The sequence below is a fragment of the Emydura macquarii genome, unplaced genomic scaffold (assembly GCF_026122565.2).
Source record: "Emydura macquarii macquarii isolate MOO-44397 ecotype Brisbane River unplaced genomic scaffold, CSIRO-AGI_Emac_v2 contig_306, whole genome shotgun sequence".
In the NCBI taxonomy this organism is placed as follows: domain Eukaryota; kingdom Metazoa; phylum Chordata; order Testudines; family Chelidae; genus Emydura; species Emydura macquarii.
The window spans coordinates 526,249-549,898 of NW_027130443.1; the positions used below are offsets into that span (position 1 = coordinate 526,249).

The 23,650-nt window shown below is 49.8% G+C and overlaps 1 protein-coding gene across 1 annotated transcript in view; it reads right to left on the reverse strand.

Annotated features, from left to right (window-relative positions):
• The window catches only part of DNAH2 (dynein axonemal heavy chain 2), a 77,775-nt gene extending 56,268 nt beyond the window's left edge, over positions 1-21,507 (reverse strand). The window contains exons 1-9 of the mRNA XM_067561716.1: positions 21,387-21,507; positions 14,038-14,129; positions 11,838-12,008; positions 11,064-11,292; positions 10,292-10,402; positions 4,416-4,654; positions 3,594-3,785; positions 3,095-3,252; positions 1,035-1,122 (exon numbers count right to left, since the gene is read on the reverse strand). Of these exons, the coding sequence (XP_067417817.1) occupies positions 1,035-1,122; positions 3,095-3,252; positions 3,594-3,785; positions 4,416-4,654; positions 10,292-10,402; positions 11,064-11,292; positions 11,838-12,008; positions 14,038-14,129; positions 21,387-21,507 (1,401 nt within the window). The remainder of the gene's footprint in view (positions 1-1,034; positions 1,123-3,094; positions 3,253-3,593; positions 3,786-4,415; positions 4,655-10,291; positions 10,403-11,063; positions 11,293-11,837; positions 12,009-14,037; positions 14,130-21,386) is intronic.
• Positions 21,508-23,650: the final 2,143 nt, after the last annotated feature.

Consider the following 23,650-nt stretch of genomic DNA (forward strand, 5'->3'; position numbering starts at 1 on the left):
CCATGTGACAGCGCAGGCTCGGTTATTTGTCTTAGAAGAGCACCCAGGTGCCCTGCTCATGTACTAGGACTCCATCGGGCTCTACAACCACAGAACAAAAAGCCAGCCCCGGCTCCAAAGATCTTACAACGTAAATATTCCTCCGAGAGTCACAGGCCTGGTCTACACTAGGAAATTAGGTCGGTATAACTATGATGCCCAGGTGTGTGAAAAAGCCACACCTCTGAGTGACAGTTAAACCAACTAAGCCCTGGCGTAGACAGCGCTTGGTCAATAGGAAAATTCTCCCGTCGACCTAGCTACCATCGATCGGTGAGGTGGATGGAGTGCCTACGCCTGACTGGAGAACCCCTCCTGGTAGCATCTTCACTGAAGCGATGCAGCTGCGCCACTGCAGTTTTAAGTGTAGACAAGCCCACAGTTTACATGGATCTGCCTGCACCCTGGGGGCAGGGGCCCTGACTACATGCAGGGCAGCATGACATGATGCGATGACGTTGCCATAGGCTCCACACACCACCACCAGGATGGGTCACTATAATGAAATCTACCTGGCATGTCAGAGGAGATCAAACACTCTGAAAACAACATCTGATGCATAAGGCTTCATTCCCACTGGCACTGAGGGCCAGATACCTCCTTGGTGGGGATCCCCGCTGTCACATGGGGCTGTGTACTGCCAGTGCAGCTCCCCACATCACATTGCAGAAAGCTTTGAGCTCAACACTACCAGGCTTTCAGTTTGAGGATGGTTTGATGCCAGGAACTGAGCTGTTAATGATCACTGCACAGCACCTGCTACTTGTCTCAGGCACTGTACTGCTCTGTCATGGAAACAGATGGATTTGTCCTGGTGCACCTGAGAGCAGCCATTAGCTTGAAGTAAATGAACACCAGGAAAGAACAGGCTAAGATGCAGCCTCCTCTCACAACAATGCCAGGGTGCAAGCGAGGTGATCAACTTCCAGGGCAATGCTAGGACATGTCCCCAGAGCTGTCACTGCAAGGGGGGATCACACCCCACTCCCACATACCTCCAGGAGGTCTTTGCAGCGCTGAACAAAGGCATCCACTTGGGCAAAAATACTAGTCTGGTCCAAGACCCAGCCTTTCCCGGAAAGCCTGTTAGAAGTGTGGAGGGAAAAAATGTTTGTCACACGCAACAGGCACCTCAAAGGCAGGCAACGTAGATTCTCCGAGGTGGGATCTGTTAGCTCCGCTGCTTCTCAGAGTCAGCAGTGTGTTTATCGTCCAGGGCCTTGCTGAAAAGGCAGAGCAGCACCCTGGAGACAGAAGGCAGTGCCCTGCCTGGCACAGGTGATAGGAATGTCACCCAAAAGTTTCCTAGCTCACAGACCTTAGACTCTTCCAGCCTGGGCTCTCAGACATGAAGCCCAGGGCAGGATTTCCCATGTTTATCCTAGGAGATGCATGCTATTTAAATGGAAATTCAGGCCCCAAAGGACACATCAGGCCTGCAGACCCTGTCCCAAGAGAGGGCCAGTGCAGCCGCAGGGAAGAATGGAAGAGCTCTCAGTGTAGCCCATAGGGTTAGCATGCCTTTATTATATTCACTGCTTTCCATTCTATGCAGCAGCAATGCAAGGAACCTACAGGCCTGCGTTCTGTAAGATATTAGCTTCAGCAAGTTAGCCTAAGGCTTGAGGCCTATGAACTTGGAACAGATAAATGGCCCAATGGAAAACCCCCAAGTATCAGGAAGCTGCAAATAGTGTTTCAGAAGGAATTTCTAACCATAGGTCCAATCACAAAGGGGTCATGATAACGAATTGCTGTCTATGATAATAAGTTGAGCTCATTGATATACTACCTACAGGGGAAGGACACTCCAACATTAGTAAGGTGAAGAAATACAAATAAGGAAAAGGGGGAAATCCCCTACTGAATATGCATCAGACATAGTGGCGTCAGCATCTCCACATTATAAAAGTTACATCCCGGCAGAGGGGCAGGAGATGTAGCCCTGGGGAGGAGCCAGAAAGATGGCCACTGGCAATGGGGGGAAAGTGATGAGGAAGATGATGGCGAACATTTCAGGCTGTTCTACAAGGGATGGTGTGAGCACATTGCGTAGTCTACCTACCTCACAGGGTTAGGGGGCTTGTGACTCATGCTAAATGTATTAATAAACTATTTGTAATTATCATTATCATTGTAATTGCACTCCTACGGTGCGAGTGTTGTAACTGTGCACATGGGGTTCCCAACTATATAATACGGGGCCTGATCTTGGGACAAGACTCTGTCAACCCTCAAAGTGATAACTGGGGATTCTTAATAATCAAAATCAACTATAGATCAGGCTACAACAGCCTTTGAGATTTCCCAGTCTCTTCTCACTGACAGGCCTGTAGGAGGACACAGGGGCGTTATCCTACCCAGGAGCTTTGGGGAGATGACAGACCCTGAAAGCAGAACTCAGCTGCATTTTCCTTGCTTCAGTTCTGCTTGTGTGTTAATGTCTTTGTCTTATCAAATATTGATCCAACTCTACAAAGCTGAATCTGACACAGACAAGTAACACTTAGACTTAATTGTCAAGGACCAGGCACCCACTTAAACCTGACATCCCTAATCATAATGATAGATTATGGTTTTTTCTTCTAACACACCACTCAGGCGACTCAGAGTAGGGAAGATGGAGCCAGGCAGAAAAGACAGGCTGGTTTAGTGGCCTGGGGAATGGGAGACAGGGTCCCTCATAACTGGCTCACTGTTCCACTCATTCCCGTCTCACAGCCACCGAGTGAAACACGTTGGTGGGCGTCAGCTGGTCCCTAGCGGGATGTATGTCTCTGGCCCACCTTTTGGCAAAAGTACCAAGAACTTAACATGCCACCCAGACAGAACTCCTTCCTCCTCCCCCAGGGGCTCTGACGGGACAGGGCTGAAGCACATCGGTGGAGGGGGCAGATCATCCTGCCAATACCCAGGTCACCCCCATTCTGGGGATATACAGAGGAGTCTGCCACCAGGAGTAGCTAATAGGGGATCTTTCATCAGCCACTAAATCCTCTTTTCATCCTCCCACAGACTGTGTAGGGCACAGATGTTGAGCTGTCCCACTGCCCACCTGTTGTGCATCTGAGCTGCATACAGGTAGCAATCCTTCCAGGCATTCACACAGGAGATACAGTCGTGGAGAGACTGTCTGCTGGATACCACATAACCCTCAAAAATCCGGTCCACAGAAATGTCTTGGCAGCACATCTTGATAATTTTATTGCTCATCTAAGGAGAAATGATTCAAAGGTTGGTACAACTCTGCCTTGGCTACTTAGAGCAGCCAAAGACTATTCCTGGGCAAAGACTCTTCGCAATAAAGAGTCTAGCTCTCCATGAAGTTCAAGGGCAACCCACGTAAGAGTGATAGAAAGAAATGATTTCAGGCAGAGCATAATTACCTGAGGAACTCACTGCCACCAGATATAACTGAGGCAGAGAGCTTAGTAAAGTTCAAAGACAGATGAGATTCAGAATAGTCACTAGCTGGGTTATCTCACATCTCCCATCCCACAGCCAGAGATAGAGCCCAGAAGTCCTGACTCCCAGCTACTCTTGCTCTAACTCACCTTTCGGAAGAGGGCTGTGATTCTCTCTCTGGTATTGTAGTATGGGGAGTTGACCCATATGATGCGGACGAGGCTGATGAGGTGGGGAAGCTTGTCGGGGATGTCTTTGGGCCGCAGTGTGGCCAGCTCCTGGAACGGCTCTTTCAGGATGGAAAGGAATCGGAGGTTTGACTGCGCTTGCTCTGACCCGTCCTGCGGTGCAGACACAAAGGGGGACAGGAAAAACTCAGGCCCCAAAGTGAAAATCACCAGGGTTGTTCTCCCGGGGATCATCTCCTCTGGGTTTATCGCAGGCAGTCCAGCCCGGAGGAACAAGGTGACTCTGCATCTATTAGGCTCAGAGTGAAAGCGAGAGACTCCGCCTGCACGGCTCCAAGGCTCAAGTTAGACTCTCAAGGCCTTTTCGATTCCTGCACCAGCAACCACCCAAAGCCAAATTGCAGCCCCTCACCTCCATCTTTAATGTGTTAGAGTTGCTCAGCTAGCAGGGGCAGTGGGTTGGGACGGACGAGTCCTGGTAGAGTGTGTGTTTGAGTGTGGGAGCCCATGGCTGGAACAGTACAGCGTGTTGCAGGTTGGGCCTGTAAGACGCCAGGGCTGGAATCACAGGGGGCACCGCAGGTGGGGACTGAGGCACATCAGCAGAGCTGTGAGGTGGGGAAAAGCCAGGACTGGACTCATAGCCGTGCGTGTACAGCTCGGGGTTGCAGAGCATTGGCAGAACTGTACAGATCCCCTCTCTTTCATGAAGCCAGCATTCAGCACAGCTCTGGTCCACTCCTTCCAGCTTCACTCAGTCTTGCTCCCTGCCCCCGCACCTACCTGTATCTGTCTGGCAAGCCTCTGGAATGGTGCCACATAGGAGGATTTGGAAAGCATCAGGATGGACTCGATGTGCTTCACTCCCTGCCTGCAGAGCTGTTTGCTGATCTCCGACAGGTCAGTGCAGCGGTTCCTCCAGAACTCAATCTCCTCCAGCGGCCCCGTACTTTCCCGGCTCTCCACTGCCTCCTGCGCTCTCAGTACCTCCTTGATCTGGCGAGTCCAGTGGATCATGGAAGCTGGAACAAAGTCAGGCAAGCCCAAAGGAATTAGACCCAGATCCTGAAAGGTATTTCGACATCACTGATTTTAACGGGAATGAGGCACATAAATCCCTTTCAAGCTCTGGGCTTTAGTGTTGTCTTGTCTGACAGTGTGAGAAGCAATCAGGGTTGCTGGCTAAAGTTTTTCCTTCCTCAGTTTCTCCTCCCCTGTCCTGATAGGTACATTCCATTGGAGAGCTGAAGAGTGGATCCCAGTGGAATGTGTTAGAGCAAAGGAACAGGGAGTCTGGACTTGTGGTTCTGTTTGCAGCTCTGGGAGGGGAACATGGCCTGGTGATTAGAAACAGGGACTAAAATTCAGGACTCCTGCATTCTCATCCATGTGACCCTGATCAAGACACTTTAGCTCTCTGTCCTCCTGTTTCCCTCTCCATGAATTGCAGGCAATGATATTTCCCTACTTCAGAAGGGGGGTTGAGGGGGTGAAGCTAAATTCATTAGTGTCAAGAATTTGGGTCAGATGTGATTCATAAATGACCAAGAAGCAGAGCTGGGGAGGGGGGTGATACCTAGTGTCACTGTCGTGATAAAAAATACACTGTAAAATAGATAGAAATTGCTTTAAAAATCTGACACCAACATCCTCTTCACCCCAGGTGCAGCTTGAGAAAGCTGAGCAGAATAGTATGGACTCCTATGGCCCATGTTGGTCCCAAAGCTCCCATGGGTAAGGGGCTGTACTGTTAGCTTCCTGAATGCTTTGCCATCCCTGCTCTTTAATAGGAGACTTTAGTTGCTGTTTCTAGCCTTTTTTTTTTAAATCACCTTTTATTCTACGCTCCTTACATTTTATTTTGTTACCCGGGTCTGCTAGTTCCAGAGTACAACCCATCAAAGCCTGTTCTGGGATATTGCAAAGATGAGGAGACCCACCTGGGTGAGCTCTGGAGGAGATTCTCTGCACCAAAGGTAGAGATCCGAAAGTTGCTGGATAAATTAATGCACTGAACTAGGAAACAACCCAAGTAATTGACCAGATGGCACCAGAAGAAAAAAGTTTATTTTAAATTAAATTAACTAAGTTTTGGCTCCCCCCACACTCCTCAAAATGGAAGATGCTAATAGTCATGGTGCAACAATCTAAGGAGTTAGTAGCTTGGCATGAGAGCAGCAGTCTCTGCACCAAATTATAGGGGTGAGATGATCCTGCAGCCCAGCAATTAGAATAGCCAAGCGTCTCTAAGTGCTTGAGAAAAGCTGAGATGCAGTTAGACTGGAGACTACCCCAAGGTGGCCAATTGGATGTTTCACCCAGACACACACTGCCATGCATAAAATCTGGTCCTGCAAGGATTTGAGTGGGGCAATGCAAGGCAGGCTGTGTTTTGTTGAACGACATTCATGTCGGTTTCATATCCTCTGCCTCTCTCTTGCAGTGGGAGTTTGTTTATGGTTTATGTCAGTGCTTAAAAAGAAATATGGGAAGGTGACATTTTTAAGGGACATATTTAACTTTTGTAAAAGAAAAAAAGTTCTATAAAATCTAGGATTAAATGTTTTCTTGATTTTTTTTTTTAAAGTCAACAAAAACAGTTTGGGGCTTGGGTTTAAATATTCCCCTGATGTGTGGTGACTCAGACAAACTCCTGCCATTTAAGCCAAAGGAGAATTTCCCCTAACTGTTGAAAGTATGGGGGCTATCATTTACAGAAAAATTCAGTCCAGTAGAGTGCAGTAGCACACACGCAACGCACACATGCACACACCAACCAGACAGTGTCCCTTTATGTTGGCTGAATTTCAGAAGTAAGAGCTACCCTTGGGCACTTACCTTATCTCTGTCCCCTTTAGAGCGAAACTGTACCTTGGGTGATGAAGAAGAGGTGTTTGATTTGTTATGGGGCAGGTTCAATTGTTAATAAGTAGCCCTCACTTCATCTCACTATAAAAACTAACATTAAGGGTCATTTTTATATTATTATTATTGAGACGGAACAAATGAGAAATTAGCTTCCTCTCTCTAACTCAATTCTTTTTATTAGAAAAGACACAAGAGCGGAGCAAGGCACAACTCTCATGCAGCGGGGGTATCTCAGGCTGTACATACAAGGCAGGCAAAGGAGGTCCACCTTGTCCAGACAAGAAGTCCTGTTCACTTCACTGGCACCAATTACATTAGGAAAAACAGCCCAGTTTAGCCACTGACGAGACAAGTCCTAGCACAGTTTTTGCTTCATTACTTATAATCAAGAAATATTGCGTAAATAATTCAATATACAGCGTTCTACTTGTCCTTAGCGATAAATAAAATTGAATTTGTGTATACAGTAACAGAAGAATCAAACCAAGTCCCTCTAGTCCAGTATCCTGTCTCTGACAGTGGCCAATGCCAGATGCTACAGAGGGAGGTGCAAAAATCCCTCTAAATGGACAATTATGGAATAATTTCCCCATAGAGGAAGTTTGTGTGTCCTGAAGCATGAGATTGTCTAGCTCTTACAAAATTTGTATGCTATTTAATGTAACTGTAGAGGTTCTCATTAGCCATAATCAGCAAAACTGAATAGACCGAATAATATCCTATGGCAGCAAGTTCCGCTGTTGAACTACACGTGGTGTACAGACTGCCCAATAGGTTACTGTTCAATTTCACTGGATGTCTCCTCCATCAGCGCAGGAAGTACACTGTTGCTGCGCCACTGTAGATATGCCTTAATGCACAGCCAGGTACAGAGCGACATAGAATGTGCTTGAGGAAAGCCACCCCCACCCTGGATTTATCCTCAAACACACGTACGCATTTAACAAGTGAGCCTGCCTAGCATTAGGGCTGCGTGCTGGTTGCTCGGGATAAGGGGGAGGTACATGGGCTGTAGAAGGGAGGTAACTGAGGGCAAGGGGGGCTGATGAAAGGTACGCAACCAGGGTGCTGAGTCACTTTACTGCTTTTTATGGGTTGCATTGCTGGGATATGCAGCCTAGCAGCCACTGAGGAAAGTTAGCGGCTGGGTGGGATACAGGGTGTGCGTGCTCTCTTTATATAGCAGCTGCACCATTATAATTAACTTGAAGCTATTTATTATTAATTATTTAGATTATGGTAGTGCCTACAGGCCCCCATCAGGGATCAGGGTTCCACTGTTCTAGCTGCTGTTCTTTTCTTTCTGTGTCGAGCATAGGACTTGAGCCTGCAAATATTCACACGTGCTAAATATCCTAGCCAGGTAAATAGACTACTCGTGTAAGTGAAGTTATTTGTGTAAAACTAAACACACATGGATTAGGGGCTCAGACTGCCATTTCCTGGCTTTTCTCTAGGGGCCTGAGCCAGTCATCCGACCCTCTGTGCTTGGGTGGAACCCCATTGGTTTTAGTGGTACTCCACATGGACATAATGATTAGCTAATCCAACTGCAGGATTGCAAACGCATCACTGGTGCTTAATAAATAAGTATTGTGACTCTTGATGCCAACTGGCAGAGGAGTGCATAGCGGTACAGGAAGCCACTGGCTTCACCAAATAATGTCATGTAAGATCTCTAGTGAAAGTCTGAGTCGCATTGGTTATCACAATCATTGAGAGACATATGCATGGAAAATACGTGAGAAGTTATATATATATATGCTGAAAATTATGTTCTCTAGGCAGGGCATGTGAGTTAAAGGCAGGTCACCCAAAGGTAACGTGCCTTGGGACAAACTCTTCCAGCCAGCAGGTGGGAGACACATCTCCTATGGGGTGGGAAGGCATGGTGCATTGTATATCATACAATAGAGTCTATTAGCACAGTGGTTCCTCAACCTTTCCAAACTACTGTACCTCTTTCAGGAGTCTGATTTGTCTTGCATACCCCAAGTTTCACCTCATTTAAAAATGACTTGTTTACAAAATCAGACATAAAAATACAAAAGTGTCACAGCACACTATTGCTGAGAAATTGCTGACTTTCTCATTTTTACCATACACAATTATAAAATAAATTGATTGGAATATAAATATTGTACTTACATTTCAGTGTGATACTTAAGCCTGATTTTTACTTGTGAACTGTATCTGAAGCCTGAGCCCCCGGCAGCAGGGCTGAAGCATGTGACTTAGCTTTGTGGGGGCCCCCTGTGGCAGGGGGCCCCAGGCAGTTGTCCTGCCTGCCATCCCCTAATGCTGGCTCTGCACTTGCAACCCCCCTAAATCCATCCTGTGACCCCACTAGGGGCTGCAAACCCCAGGTTGAGAAACACTGATCTAGATGAGTTGATGTACCCCCTGAAAGACCTCGGAGTACCCCCAGGGGTACATGTACCCCTGGTTGAGAACCACTGTATTAGCATACTGGGTCAAATGCTAATGAAGAGATAGTGCAGACTTGAGAAGGAAAAATCAGACAGATGTAAACCGTGGTGGTGCAGAGAGGGTTGGGGGGGACACGACACACTCCGTTCTTCAGGTGAAGATCAAAAGGTCTGGTCTAGTAGGAAAGGGGTGCAGATAAACCCCCAGTGACCCTTCACTAAGGAAGTAACCTAACAGTGGGTTTCCTTCGCAAGAAAGTGATCTCAACCAGACTTGGCTGAAAATGCTGGGAGGAGGGCTTGGGGTAGCTACTCAGCAGGAAACAGGGGAATGTCTTGGGAGCTAAGTTGCATGCACTAAAAAACTGTGTTATGACACATAACCATGTGTTTGATATGTAACCATTTGTTTCCAGTAGCCTTATTTTCTCTCATTTGAATCTCTGTTCTTTGATCATAAACTCTTTCTTGCTTTTGCTATAAACATATCTAAGCGCTGTGTGGTAAGCAGATTGGGGAGCCTCCACTGAATCTAACAGACTGGTGTGAACAATTCCTTTGGGAGTAGCAAATCTGAGAGCCCTGTGGGCGTTCATTGGAACAGGTGCTGGGCACTCCAGAGAGACGGTTGGAGGACTCGGTGGTTGGCATGTGCTGACTGCTAACCTTTGAGGAAGTGGATCACCGCTGGAGATCAAAGGCATCCGATGGCCTGTCTCCTGCTCTGTTTGGGTGATCTCTGTCAAGTGCTCTGCCCGCACATTGTTCTGGCTGAGGACTAGTCAGGCATCCCTTTGCCACAAGTCAGTATCAGAAAAGTGATTTTAATCGCATAGTCACGAATAAACAGTGCACTTTCCCCCCCAGCCTGAACCTGTCTCTCCCATGTAGTAGTGCCTGGACTGACCATGATCCCCTGAGCACCCTCATCACATCCTCCAAGATCTTGAAATCAAGGCTCACTTATGCCCTGATTCCACTGAGAGGCACCCGAGGACAGTGCAGGGAGTGTGTCCCCTAGTGCCTAGGGCAGGTTCTGAGGAATGCAGAGTCCCGCCACTGAGCCACTCAGCTGGTCTCGCCTCTGCTTAAAGTTTTTACTGCCTAGTGGCTTTCAGCTTGTGGAAGAATATCTAAAGTGAAAGCAATAACCCTGCAAAAGGATCCTCTCGGTGACTGGGAATGATGGATGCAGCTCATATGCTGCTGGAGGTTAACTCACTTAAACTCAACAGAGAAGCTGGTGAGAATAGCAGTGCGCTGAGTCTATCCCCCCAACCAGCCCCTTTCCCATTACACTGATCCCCTCTCCCAGGCCATGCTGCACAGCAGTCCCCAGAGAGCTAGGCTGGGGATACTCACTTTCCAGTCTCTGAACCAGGGCTTTGTCCTTTGCTACCACTTCAGGCTTCATGGTCAGGGCTTCAATAGGGATGTAGAGAACCGTGCGGCCCTTCATTTTTGACCGTGTATCTGGAGAAAGGAGAGACAGATGGAGCTGCTGGTACACAATCAAATCCTCTCTCTGGGGCCTCTCGCCTGCACTGGACTTGGTGGAGGGAGGGAAGAGGCGTCTCTTTTCTCGGATTTTGTTTTCTCAGAGAAGTTGCAGACTGGTACATGGGGCCTTTCACATCTAGGACCCAGCTCCAAGCAGGGCCCTGCTCAGGGGATACTGGCTAGTTCAAAGAGGGTCAGTGAGTGGGATACAAAGCCTTTCACCACTAAGGACCAATTCCAATTTGGCTGTTCAGCAATGGTGACAAAGACAAGGTGGGTGAGGTTGTATCATCAGCTCTGTGGAGCTTAAAAGCTCCTCTCTTTCCCCAACAGAAGTTGGTCCAACAAAAGATATCACCTCACCAACCTAATCTCTCTTTGGGGCTGGGACCAACACAGCTACCTCAACACTGCAAACAGTGGTGACAAACTCCTTCTCATCCGAAGGCTGAAAACCATAAATAGTACTGTGTAAAATCCAACCGAGCACCTCATTCTGTCCTGGGAACTTCATCGAAGTCTCAGGAATAAGAGAGCACAAAGCAAGCCAACAACAGGTACCAACATCATGGTGGAGAGAAGCAGGGGAAGGCAACATTGCGAGGTGGTTCAGAGGGAGAGGGTGCCACTCTACCTGTGATAGAGGTCATGAAGTGGTATATTTCCGCGAAGAATTCATTCTTGATGCTCTCAGGCCAAGTGGTGTTGCGGAAGAGGCGGGGGAGGAAGACACTATTGAGAATTCGCATTAGGGAATCAATGTAGGGTCTCCGGACAGTGCCAAACTGCACCATCTTCTGGAAATTCTCTGCAGTGATCTCCACATTCTCATGGCGGATGAAGTAGGCGAGCTGTTTCTGCTCCTGCAAAGGGCAGCCACACAGGGTGAGGTGAATTAGCAGCGGACTTTGTCCCCTCACTGTATCTATGGGGAATGGGTCTTGAAACACAACCAGAGCAAGGAAATTACAGATATGAACATGATGTGAAAGGGACAGACTGGCATGGCGTCTGCAAAGGAAAAGTGCCCCTCTCTGATCTGTTAGAATTCCCTGAGCAACTCAGCCAAAGGGGGAATAAAGGAGAACTGGCTGACATCCTTTATTTAGCCTTTTAAGGAAACTAAGTCCCTATCCTGCAAACTCTTATGCGTGTGCTTAACTCTATGAATATGATGAGTCATCAGGACCCCTTCCCCCTCCACATCGCCTACAACACAGCACCCCCTAGCACTGTGCTGGGCCATTAGCATCAGCAACAATGTCCCGGGGAGAATGTCCCCAAGTGCCAGCTAGCACCAAACCTGGTCAGCTCACAAGAGCCAATAGGATCGCAGCACAAACGGGTATGGCTGCAGACCCTCCATGGGCACCCTTGTAGGATCAAGACAGCAGAGGTCCAGACAAACCTGATATGGCATGCTCTGCTCAACCTTCAGTCCGGCAAACTCATCTATGTAGACAACGAGCAACTGTTTGCTGACATCCTTCAGAAAGAGATCCAGGGTCGCAGCATGCTTGTCTGTCCACATGTCATCCCTCAGGCCACTCAGGACCACCCGGCTTTGGATCCAGGGTTTCTGGGGAAAGAAAATAGAGCAGCAACAGCCTTAGCAAAGCCAAGGAGAGATGCGGAATGAAGATGGGCAGGAGGGGATGTGAGGGAGTGAAGTGAAGCCTTTCATTGGTACAGCACTGGCAGCTCGAGAGAGTGCCGTGCTCTGGATGTGCACAGAACAGGGACAGCAGAAACTCCCTGCTGCCCACCCACCAATATACCACCACACCCCCTACCCTGGCCTAGAGACCTTGAGAGTGCTGGGAGAATTCAATCCCCAGGCAGATCCAGCCTCTGGTCTTTAGTGGGAAAGTGGTTTCTGTGATGTGGATGCCTGCTTTTCTAGGAACTGGACTGAAACATAGAAACACTGTCGCTGTCTCAACAACCCATCTTACATAGGGGCCTGGGAATGGCCATCAAATGGGAGTGGATTCTCCTCTCCACCCACCTGAACAGTGCCGGGGTTGGACCTGATCTCATTACAAGTTCTGTTATCCACTCACTGTCCCCTGAGGGCCCTCGGGAACCTATAGGAGAGGCTAATTTGTCAGTGTAGCTGAAAGACAATCAAAGCTTCCAGAGCTTTCTGGGCTAGGCTTTTAGGCAACCTGATCCATGCCAAGGAGAAGGGAAGAGACACTAAAGAGACAAAATGGCAATGAAATGAAAGAAGCAAATTCTGAGCTCGGTAGCAGCAGCTGATTGGGTTTGGAAGGATTTTTTTAAGAAAAAACTTTAAGCCTTTTCTTCATTTCTCATTCCCAGGAGTGTCTAAAGAAAACCTGGGAAATTAGGATCAAATTAAGGTAACATCTGGCATGAAAGTTTAGAGCCAGATGTTACCTACATTAATGTGACAAAACTATATTCCGTGGCATGCAGGCAACCTCCTTCTTTCTGTCCTTGCTGTTTGGAGTTGTGAGTAAGGAGCCATCAGGGCTCCGAGACGCCCGACGGCAGGTTAGAACTGGAGCACGGCTCAGAAAAAGCAGCTGATCCCCTCTGTGTGACTGATCGGAGAGGGGAGAATGGATTAATGCTCATTGCCAGTAATCATCATCAGAATCACTTACGATGCCATCGAATCTGTAAGAGCTTCGCAGTATGAAATGCAATACTGCACTCACGACTGAAAGTCAGCTGCCTCTGAAGGGGGACGCGGCAGCCATTTACCAGTTACACAGGGAGCTTAAGACAGAAAATGAAGGTGGATCCCACAGCCACCTGAAATGGCAGCAGGGAATTTAAGGAGGTAAAATGGGATCAGCTGAGCTGGAAGCTAGCCAGAACATCAAGATAGCATTAGAAGTTCCCTGTCTAGGAGCGGAGGGTCTTGTGGGAACAAGAAAGCATTGCCAATGGGAAAGGGTCTATGAGCGTAAGGAAATAGGGCATGGCTCTTGCATGTGGAGAGTCCCGCTCCACCCTGTCACTTGAAACCATGGGATTTTTAGTCTCCACGCCCCCAAAACCCACATCCATGCTGTCTAGCCCCAGGGATGGCAGATCAAGGAGAATCAGGTGCCGCAGCATACTGCCTTTTGTGCGTTTACGCATGTATGTACGGCTGTACCATGGCCTCTCAGTGACTATGCAAGACAAAAGCCCTACTGCCACTATGGTCAGATGATGAGGCTTCTCCTTTAGCCCATGTTTTGGGAATCCAAGGCCCTAGGTTGTATCTGCATCCATGAGCCTGTATGGACAGAGGCTTCTGGCTAATGGAACACCTGCAGCACTGTCCAATTCAGAGCCAAAGAACTGCAGTGACACCAACACCAAAAAGAGATGGCCACCAGGAAGTAAAATTCAGGCAAGCAGGAGCCTTTCCAACCATGCTGGCAGGGCCGGCTGTCAGAAAGCCATGCACTGGGAAGGGGTGTCCCAGAGAGATGGATCTAAGTGACCCACTGCTTTCTTTTCCCTGCACTGTCATGGAGGCTGCATCATCCTTTCATGATATTATGACTGTCAAACCCTCACAGCTATCCCAGCAATGCATGGGTGACACAATGGCCCATAAAGGACACTGGGGCCCTCCGACCTACCAGATCCACCTCTTTTTCCTCTAGGATGGTGACTGCACCTGTGTCTGCCTCACTTTCTCCTCTGCCATCAGAAGGTCCGAGAGCACTGGCTCCTTGGAGAAGACAAAACGCAAAGACACAAAAAATCAGGGGCTCTCCTCTGAACCTTAACACTTTTCTCCTCCTTCAGTGTCTAATGAGTTTCGCACTGGTGAAAGGTGCCAGCTCAGCAGCCCCTGCACAATGAATCACAGAAATGTAGGACTGGAAGAGACATCGATAGGTCACCTAAGTCCAGTCGCCTGCACTGAGGCAGGACTAAGTATTATCTAGACCATCCTGACAGGTGTTTGTCTAACCTGTTCTTAAAAACCTCCAGTGACAGAGAATCCACAACCTCCCTAGGTAATTTGTTCCAGTGCTTTACTATCCTGACAGTTAGGAAGTTTTTCCTAACGTCCAGCCAAAATCTCCCTTGCTGCAATTTAAGCCCATTACTTCTTGTCTGGTCCTCAGTGGATAAGGAGGACAATTTATCCCCCTCCTCTTTCTAACAACCATTGACGTATTGAAGACCGTTATCACGTCCCTCCCTTCAGTCTTCTCTTCTCCAGACTAAACAAACCCCATTTTTTCAATCTTCCCTCGTAGGTCATGTTTTCTAAACCTTTAATCATTGTTGTTGCTCTCCTCTCGTCCTCTCGACTTTCTCTCATTTGTCCGCATCCTTCCCGAAGTGCAGCACCCAGAACTGGACCCTGTACTACAGCTGAGGCCTTATCAGTGCTGATTCTAGAGAAGGAATTACTTCTTCATCTTGCTTACAATACTTCTGCTAATACATTCCAGAATGATGTTTGCTTTTTTTGCAACAGTATTACCTTGCTGACTCATATTTAGCTTGTGATCCTCTATAACCCCTAGATCCTTTTCCACATTACTCCTTCCTAGACAGTCATTTCCCATTTTGTATTTGTGCAGTTGATTATTCCTTCCTAAGACCGGTACCTTGGATTTGTCCTTATTGAATTTCATCTGATTTATTTCAGACCATTTCTCCAGTTTGTTAAAATTATTTTGAATTCTAATCCTGTCCTTCAAAGTGCCTGCAACCTCTCCCAGCTTGGTATCATCCACAAACCTTAAGTATACTCTCTGTGCCATTACCCAAATCATTTATAAAGATATTGAACAGAAGACCACGGACAGATCCGTGCAGGACCCCGCTTGATTTCTCCATCCAGCTTGACCAGCTTAACTCCTCTCTGGATACAGTTTTCCAATCAGTTGTGCACCTACCTTACCGTAGGTTTGTCTAGGGTCTAGGCTATATTTCCCTAATTTGCTTATGTGGAAGTCATGTGAGACAGCATCAAAAACTTTACTAAAGTCAAGATGTATCACATCTACTACTCCCCTCTCCCATCCACAAGAGTTTTTACCCTCTCCAAGAAGGATATTCTCTCGGTGTATCCCCAGAGATGGAGGCAAAGGGAATTTATGTCCCCTCTCCAAAGAGCTTCACCCTGCCCTCCCCATGAAGGTGCAATGAGGATGTCTGTTAGTGCTAGTTGTGACGAGGTTTTAACCATGTAGATGGCACTAGGAACTGGACTCAGACTCCTAAATAATTTCACACATGGGCTGCCAGATGGGAACTTTCAGTCACCACTGAGCCACATTGGAAATGGTGCCTTAGAACTGAAAGTCTCTGAAAGATCTTCCCCAATTTTGTGAAGCAGCTCATCCATCCTGACCTGAAGCCAAACTGGAACTGGTGCCCTAGATACGAACAGCCTGGTTAGCCCATTCCCCAAACCCTCCGGCTAACAGCAAACCCTGAGCACAACAAAACAGCTTCATTAGCACCAGACTATTCCATTGTCACTGCACATGGGAGGAGAGATGAGGCAAAGGAAAGACGGCTTCAGGAAGAGATGGAGCACTTTGTAACGAGGGTTCCTAAAGCACAGCGAGTCTCCCTCGATTAGAGTGACAAGGCCGCCTCAGAAGCCTTTCTAACACATCAGGCTACGGAAGCGTGACGTACAGCGAAATGTTTCTGTTCCTGAACGCTGGCACTACGGATGCGACACCCTGTAAATCCAGCAGAGAGGGACCTTGGGGACACTTACAATGTTGTCATGAAGCGTGACAAATTAACAGTCAAGCTGAAACAGAGACTCTCTAATATCAGCTCTTTAAATTAACTCCCCCCACCCTCTGCTCCTCAAATCAAACGCAGTGGGGCACTCCACTGCCTATAATGAGCCATCATTTGTGTTTCAATTATACCAGCATCCAGAGTGAGGCAGCCTCTGCTCAGAGCCAGGAAACGAAGAACAGCCACCCTCTGACTAGCTGGATCCGCCACGAACACTTTAACATGAAACTGTTGGCAAGTGAATTTAAGGGTTGGTGAAAGGTGCCAGCCTGGCATTCCCTGGACACGGGGTCCTTCATTTATCCCCAAGGCTGGTACAGCCAGGCAGCAGCAGAGCAACCACCCCACCCAGTTCATACACTGTCTGCATCAGTATGCCTCAATCAGGCAATCCCCTGGAGGGGAAGACAAAAGTTTAGTCTGCATGGGCCAGATTTTTAAAGGTATTTAGGTGCCTAACTCCCATTGACTTAAAATCTGTGCCTACAGCCATTTGGCCTTTGCATCTCCGCTGAGGACAGGAGCAGACCGTGGTGCTAATCGTAATGTGGAACTGGCCTGAATTCACCACCAGTGGGCAACCGAATGGCATCAGGTAGGTAGGAATTCATGCCACTATTGACCCTCGCCAGTTCTACACCAGTGACCCAGAGATGAAAGAGGCCAACCTCCATCCCACAACCCCCCTGAGCCAGCTGATCCCCACCCCTTAGCATTTTGCAATCATGTTTAAAAGTTGCTTTGGAATTTCTCTCCATTTGAATTCACAGCTAAAAAAACATCAGGCTTGAATCTCACAGAGCGATGCAGCAATCGGTTCACAGGGTACCCGCTAACTCAAACAGACCCACCTGAGGTTCGGCATTTCTGAGCATGTACCCTAGTCACACAATCAGGGGAGTGAGAGATGAAAAGCTCTGTTAGGCTAATGCTATCTTGCCCAGGTCCAGCATCCAGCACCCCAAAACAAGGCATTTAAGATCTCATCTAAGAGACCCCCACAAGGTGCTACAGGGAAGTATCTAAGTATCAGGTCTGAAATCTCTAGAGATTCAAATGCTACGAAAGTTTCCTGGATTTGAATTCTCCATCTTTCTGAGCCCATGCAAGGTTTTGTTTGCTTTGCATGATCCTGTGGGGTGCTTTTTATAAGAGGCAGGATTTGCTCTAGTGCCCTCAGCTAAAATTTCCTTTCCCCTACTCCTCTCTACTGTACTCTGCTTCAGAAGTAGCTGCATTTCACTGGAGCAAGAACCACACCTAGACCACATCACGCCCAATGCTAACCAATAACTTCCAATGGCATAACTACCCCACCCAGGGCAGAAAAAAGTCAAGACACTGGAGCAAAACTTAAACCACGACTGGAGAGAACAAAATCAACGAGTCAGGCTGCCACAGAGCCTTGTACAGGACTCTCACACTCACAGATACTTCACTCCAGTGAAATGTGCAAAGCTGAGGCTGCTTCTCAACAAATACTGAAGCAGTGAACATAAACTAGATGTGGAAACTGGGAGACATGGTTCCAAGCTAGAGAGAAGTGACAGTGCAGCCAGCCCAGAGACTGAGACAGAGACTTCCCACAGCAATGTCTGAAATAAGAGGAAAAAACCAGAGAAATTTCCTCAAACGACCAGGAATCACAAATCTTTTCCTCCCAAAGCCAGAGCAGCTTTCCACCAGCACAGGAACGAACTGCAATGGCAAACTGACATAGGATAGAAGCCCTAACCCAGTGTGACACCCCCTCCTGGGCAGATGGACTCTGCCTCGGAGACAGACTTGACAGCCAGTCCCTTTTACACATTGGCGATACTCAGAGCCTGTCATGCCAATAACATCCCACTGAATTGAAAGACAACATGGTAATCCTCCCTTCTGCCCAGCAGCTCTCCTCACCTCCCCTGCCTCCGCTGCCACCCAATGGCAGCTCACTGCTGAGCAGAGGTAGTGCCACATGACCAGCAGTTCCCCAGTTCTCTCCTGCTGCTGCTGCATTAGAAACAGCACAGCTTATTAGTGGCCAATGAAGGGGCTGAGCCAGCAGATGAAGTGGGGGTGGGTGGGTTGGAGGAGGACAGGTAGTCATGGATTCTATAATGAACTGCTGAGTGTACCACTGCTCCCGCTGGATGGACTCGAACTATTCAGCCATGCTTCCTAGCCTCTGCACTGCTAGGAGCTGAGGGAGATTCTCTTTTCACTCAAGTACTAGGGGCCTGAGCTTCTGGAGCAGGGGATGGCTACACGGCAATCAGCACAGCACCCCCAGGCATACCCTAGCTAGCTTGGATGGAGCTCGCTCACTACAAATAGTGATGTCGCTGCCACGGCATGGGCTAGCTGCCTGAGTACGTACCTAGGGGCTGGGGTGGGATCATCCTCGGGCAGCCAGTTCATGCTGCCACAGCTCCACAATTTGTAGCAACTGGCTATGCCAACACATGCTGCCATCACTCCTCCTGAATGCCATGCAGACAGACCCTGAGTTTTAGTCCCACTTCTGCTGTGCGGTTCTGAGCCACCACAGGCAGGACCTCATAGCTGTCACCTCACCGACCATCAAAGGTTTTAATTCAGGGGCCTCTAATACTCACTGCCCAATTGCAGAGATTCAAGACCTGACTTTCAGAGGCGCTGAACAACCCCGGCTGTGGGTGCTCCGCATCTCTGAAAACCAGGCCCAGGGTGTCCCAATATACGAACCCCAAAAACAGAGGCACCCAAAATGGGTGGTCACCTCTGCATGGGTTTGTTACTGTGAAGGGCTAGATAGACTAGGTGGGTGAGGCAATATCTTTTATTGGACCAACTTCTGCTAGTGAAAGCAACCTGGGCCAGACATGGCTACAACACCTCTGCAAGCAACAATGGACAGACAGACAGACAGGCCAGGGGAGACAGCTGCCAATAGATGAGGTCTACATCTGGTCCTGATGATTCAGGGCATGACCAGGGGGGCAGCAGGTGAGGCCATGCCCAGGTGCTGGTATTACAGACCGAATCTTTGCTCCCTTTCATCTTGTCTTCTGTTTCATGCTCCCTTCTCCCCAATTGAACCCTCTGCACTTGCTGAATAAAACCCTCCTGCAGCTTCATCTCCCCAGGAGCACGCTTGTGGATGTGCTTCCCAATTCAGCCAGCATTCAGCTGCCTGACAGGGGATGTCATTTCACTGACTGTCGCAGCAGATTGGATTGGAGCAGAAGCTCTGAGCGGAGCTGGCTCCGTGCACGTTACATTAGGCAGCGATGATCACTGGAACGTAAGAGCTAGCGTGAGCTCTGAAGAGCTACCGCTGGAAATCCGGATGGGTTACTGTGGTAACACACTAAAGGGAAACAATTTGGGGGGGGGCTCACAGACCTGGTTAAGATAAACATCTACAGCTAGGGGCTTTAAATGATAAGTCTGAAGAAAGGATTGACTGAAAAGACAGAATAGAGCGGGGGGTCCAACACTGAGAGACAGAGCTTTTCACCTCTAGAGCATCAGTAACAGTATGGCCCAACATGTGATGGACCAGCTGGCTCATGAGAAGGGAGGGAATGGGATACAGGGCCTGTCACCTCTAGGACACAGGTTCTGATCCAGCCCTGCATTGGGAGCCCTGGCTGGCTCAGGGGGCAGGGAATGGGATACAGGGCCTTTCACCTCTAGAGCAGTAGCTGCAATCTGGTACGATGTCAGAGATATTTGGTTAATTTAGGGAGCAGGATAAGGAGCCTTCCGCATCTACACCAGCAGTTCCAATCACAGGCAATGAATAGCTGTTGATAGTGGGGGGGGCATGTATTTTGAACCTTCTCCCCACAAAAAAAGAAATAAAAATATAAACCCTGGCAGAAATTTTGTGGGGCACGTGACCCCATCTTGCCCCCTGCTCTTCCCCCCCTCCCCACCCCACGTTGCCTCTGGTTCTAAGCAAGCCCCAGTTTGATGGCTTTTTAACCAAAAGACGTCCTATGCCGGGAGGCCATGAAGGTAACACTAGGTTTGATTTAACAAGGCGAGGCCCACACTGGACATGTTTCTGTCTAGTATCATTCCCCAAGCTCATAGTTCCAGCAGTGGGAAGCACGTATGTAGAAAGGACCCAGATCGCTGCCTGTGTTTTACCAGCAGCCCATGTGGCCCTGCAGTGACACCCCTATACTAGGACCCAAGAGACCTGGCTTCTATTCCGGGCTCTGCCAGAGATTTACTGTATGGCCTTGGGTGAGTTACTGTGCCTCTGTTTCATTCTCACCCGTTATCTGTCTAGATTGTTAGCTCTGCAATGGGGACTATCCCCCACTGTGTTTGTACAACATAGCACTGCGGGTGCTACTGGAATCACAACAACAGACTTGCTGTGAGCAGGTTAGACCAGTGGTTTTCAATCTTTTTTCATCTGCAGATCCCTACGCAATTTCAAATAGGGGTGCAGACCCCTTTGGAAATTATTAACATAGTCTGTGGACCGCCAAAGTCCATGGATTACAGGCTGAAAACCATCGGTCTGTGGTAACAACAACTTTTCTCAGGGTCCACGGACCACAGGCTGAAAACCACAGTTCTATAGTAACGACAACCTTTCGCAGACCCCTTAGACATAGTGGGCAGAGCCCGGGGTCCAGGGATCACAGCCTATAGCTCCTAGTGGTGTGTATGTTCTTGCTGCAATGCCTGGGCATAGCACAAACCAAGGCTCTTAGAGTGCCCGAGGGTTTATACAGAGGTTCAGGAACAGCCTCCCTATAGGAACAGTAGGGGGCAAACAACCAAATTAGTCTGAAGATGGAGCCTGATAAGGTTAAGCGGGATGATATGACAGGGTGACCTGGGCGAGCTAGCAGGCGACTGGACTCTATGACCCAGGAGGATCTTGTCAGTCCTATGTACACTAGCTCTCCCACTGGTGGAGCAGCAACACTCAAAACAAGGGTGGGGAGTTTTAAGGGCCTGCAGCTCTCACTGACAGCAGCTCAACACTTGAAACTCAGGCCCTAAGAGTCTAGTGTAGACCAAGGCCCAAGAGCCTGTGGCCTGGCCAAATATCTAGTTATTTGACATGACCTTTGGTACAAATTAAGACACATAGAGCTAGAGGCAGGATTTTCAGAGGTGCCAAGCACTGGGTCCCTGGAAATCCGTGGAGCTACAGGCACTCAGCGAGTTGGAGCATCTGCTCAGTAGGTTAGTAAAAGGTTTGGGGAAATACCAGTCTCCTCCGGGGCGGATGGCGGCAGGCCCAGTTCACTGTCCAATACCAAGGAGGATCTCTGCGCAGTGCTTTTGCGCTGCTTTTTGTCACCAGACGTGCCTCGGCGGCGAGCACTCATCATTCACCAAACCTGCATTTAGGAAAACAACAAACCTGCCTTTAGGAACCATCCTGCATAAATAAGAACGAGACAGAGAGTCACAGCCCCGGGTTCCAGCCCCAATTCTAGGAAGGGAATGGGGTCCAGTGGGCTAGAGCAGGAGACTGTGTCTTTATTCTGTTACCCTTCCCCTTGCATGCTCCAGTCCTTTCCTCCAGAGGAAAGTAGGTGTAAAGTGCTCCCATTCCCACATCCAGTTTGCTCCTGGGCCAATGACTGGCCCAGAGCAATGAGAATCTGGACTCTGAGTTCTGTTCCTGCCCCTGCCACTAGCCAGCTGTGCCTTCAGGCCAGTCTCTTCCTGCCTCCAGCTGATCCATCTGCAGCACCCTGCGCTGCTTCTCCCTGGATTCGGTCACTCTTCCTCCTCCAAGCCATTTGCCTCTTCCCAGGAAAATGCTCCCTCAACCACAGCCCCACACACCTGCCCCCTCCCTCACACCATCCCCATCTCACATTTGCCCCCTTCCTCCCCACCCCAGCCTCCAACCTCTCCCCTCCCCAACCACACAGCAGCGCCACACTCTTACTTGCCACCTAACTCCTGCCTCCCTCTCATTTGCCCTCCCCCCACCTCACGCTCTCTCCCACCCTCCTCCCCCATCTCATACCTGTCCCCCGTCCCCCCCTCACTTCACACTTGCCCCTGTCCTCTCACACCTGGCCCGTTCCATTGACCCTATCCATCTTACAACTGTCCCCTCCCCCACACACCCCACCACTTGCCCTCTCCCCCCACCCCACTGCTTCCTACCTCTCCTCACACCTGCTCCTCCACCATCTGCCATTCCTCCACCTGCCCCCCCACAACTACCCCTCTCCCAACTGCCCCCTCCCCCACAACTACCCCTTCACCTGCCCCTCCCTCACCTGCCCCCTCCCCCACAGCTACCCCTCTCCCACTGCCCCTCACCCACAGCTACCCCTCTCCCACTGCCCCTCACCTGCCCCTCCCCCACAGCTACCTCTTCCTCGCCCCTCTCTCCTACCCCACCTCACACCTGCTGCCCCACACTCTCCGCTCCAACCCTTCAACTCGCTCCTGGGACCCCGCCCCTCGGCCGCGTCTCCCCGGGCAACCAAGCAACGGACGCTCCTGGGAGGGAGCCGTTGGGGAAGGGGCAGGGAGGAAGAGCGCGCGCCGCTTGAGTGACGGTTGGTGCGAGGGGAGGGGACGGAGGAGGAGCGCGAGCCTGGGAGGGAGTCAATGAGGAAGAGGAGGCGGGAAGAGTATCGCCGCTTGAGTGACGGTTCTCGAGGAGAGTGGCAGGAGCAGAAGAGATGGGCGGGACTGGGAAAGCCTGTCAGTCTTGGCCAGAGAGGCGGCTGATTGGAGGGCTGGGGGGAACGGGGTGGGAAGAAGCAGAGGGTCTCCCACTGAAGGAGGGATTCCTTTTCCCCCCCCCAAGGCCTGGGTGACAGCTCCCATCATGCACCGGGAGGGGGCGCCTAGCAGAGCTTAGCATCAGTCCCAGAAGGTATTGCGTGACCCAATGTGAGCGGAGGTCCCAGAATGCATTGCTCCAGCACACACGAGCCAGGCCCGGAGCGGAGGTCCCAGAATGCACTGCTCCAGCACACACGAGCCAGCTCAGATCAGAGGTCCCAGAATGCATTGCTGTATCCCAATGTGAACAGAGGTCCCAGAATGCATTCCTCCAGCACACATGAGCCAGCCCAGATCAGAGGTCCCACAATGCACTGCTCTCTAACAACTGGCAGCCAGCCCCCCCACAGGCCGTGGAGTCTGGGGGTGTCGTGCACCGATGGACGGGCGAATCTCAGGTTGCTGGAGAAGGCAGCCCTAGGGGGCTACTGGAATGGTGGCATCCTGGACTCCCCCAGCCCTTCCCCCCTGCACCCCAAACCCAGCCGCCATGATTCTGCTCCCCCCTTGTGCCCCCCCGCCCATCCCGGGGCTGACCTCACCACCGTTCCAGCCAACGGGGCCACAGGACGGCTCCCGCGCGGAACAGTCCACTGTGACATCACCCGTTTACTTACGGTTTACAGCAGCCGGTGGCCGCCCGCCAGTGCCGGTGAGAGGACCCCAGAGTCCGAGCCCCTTCCTCCCACTCGCACGGTGAGCGCAGCCAGGCGG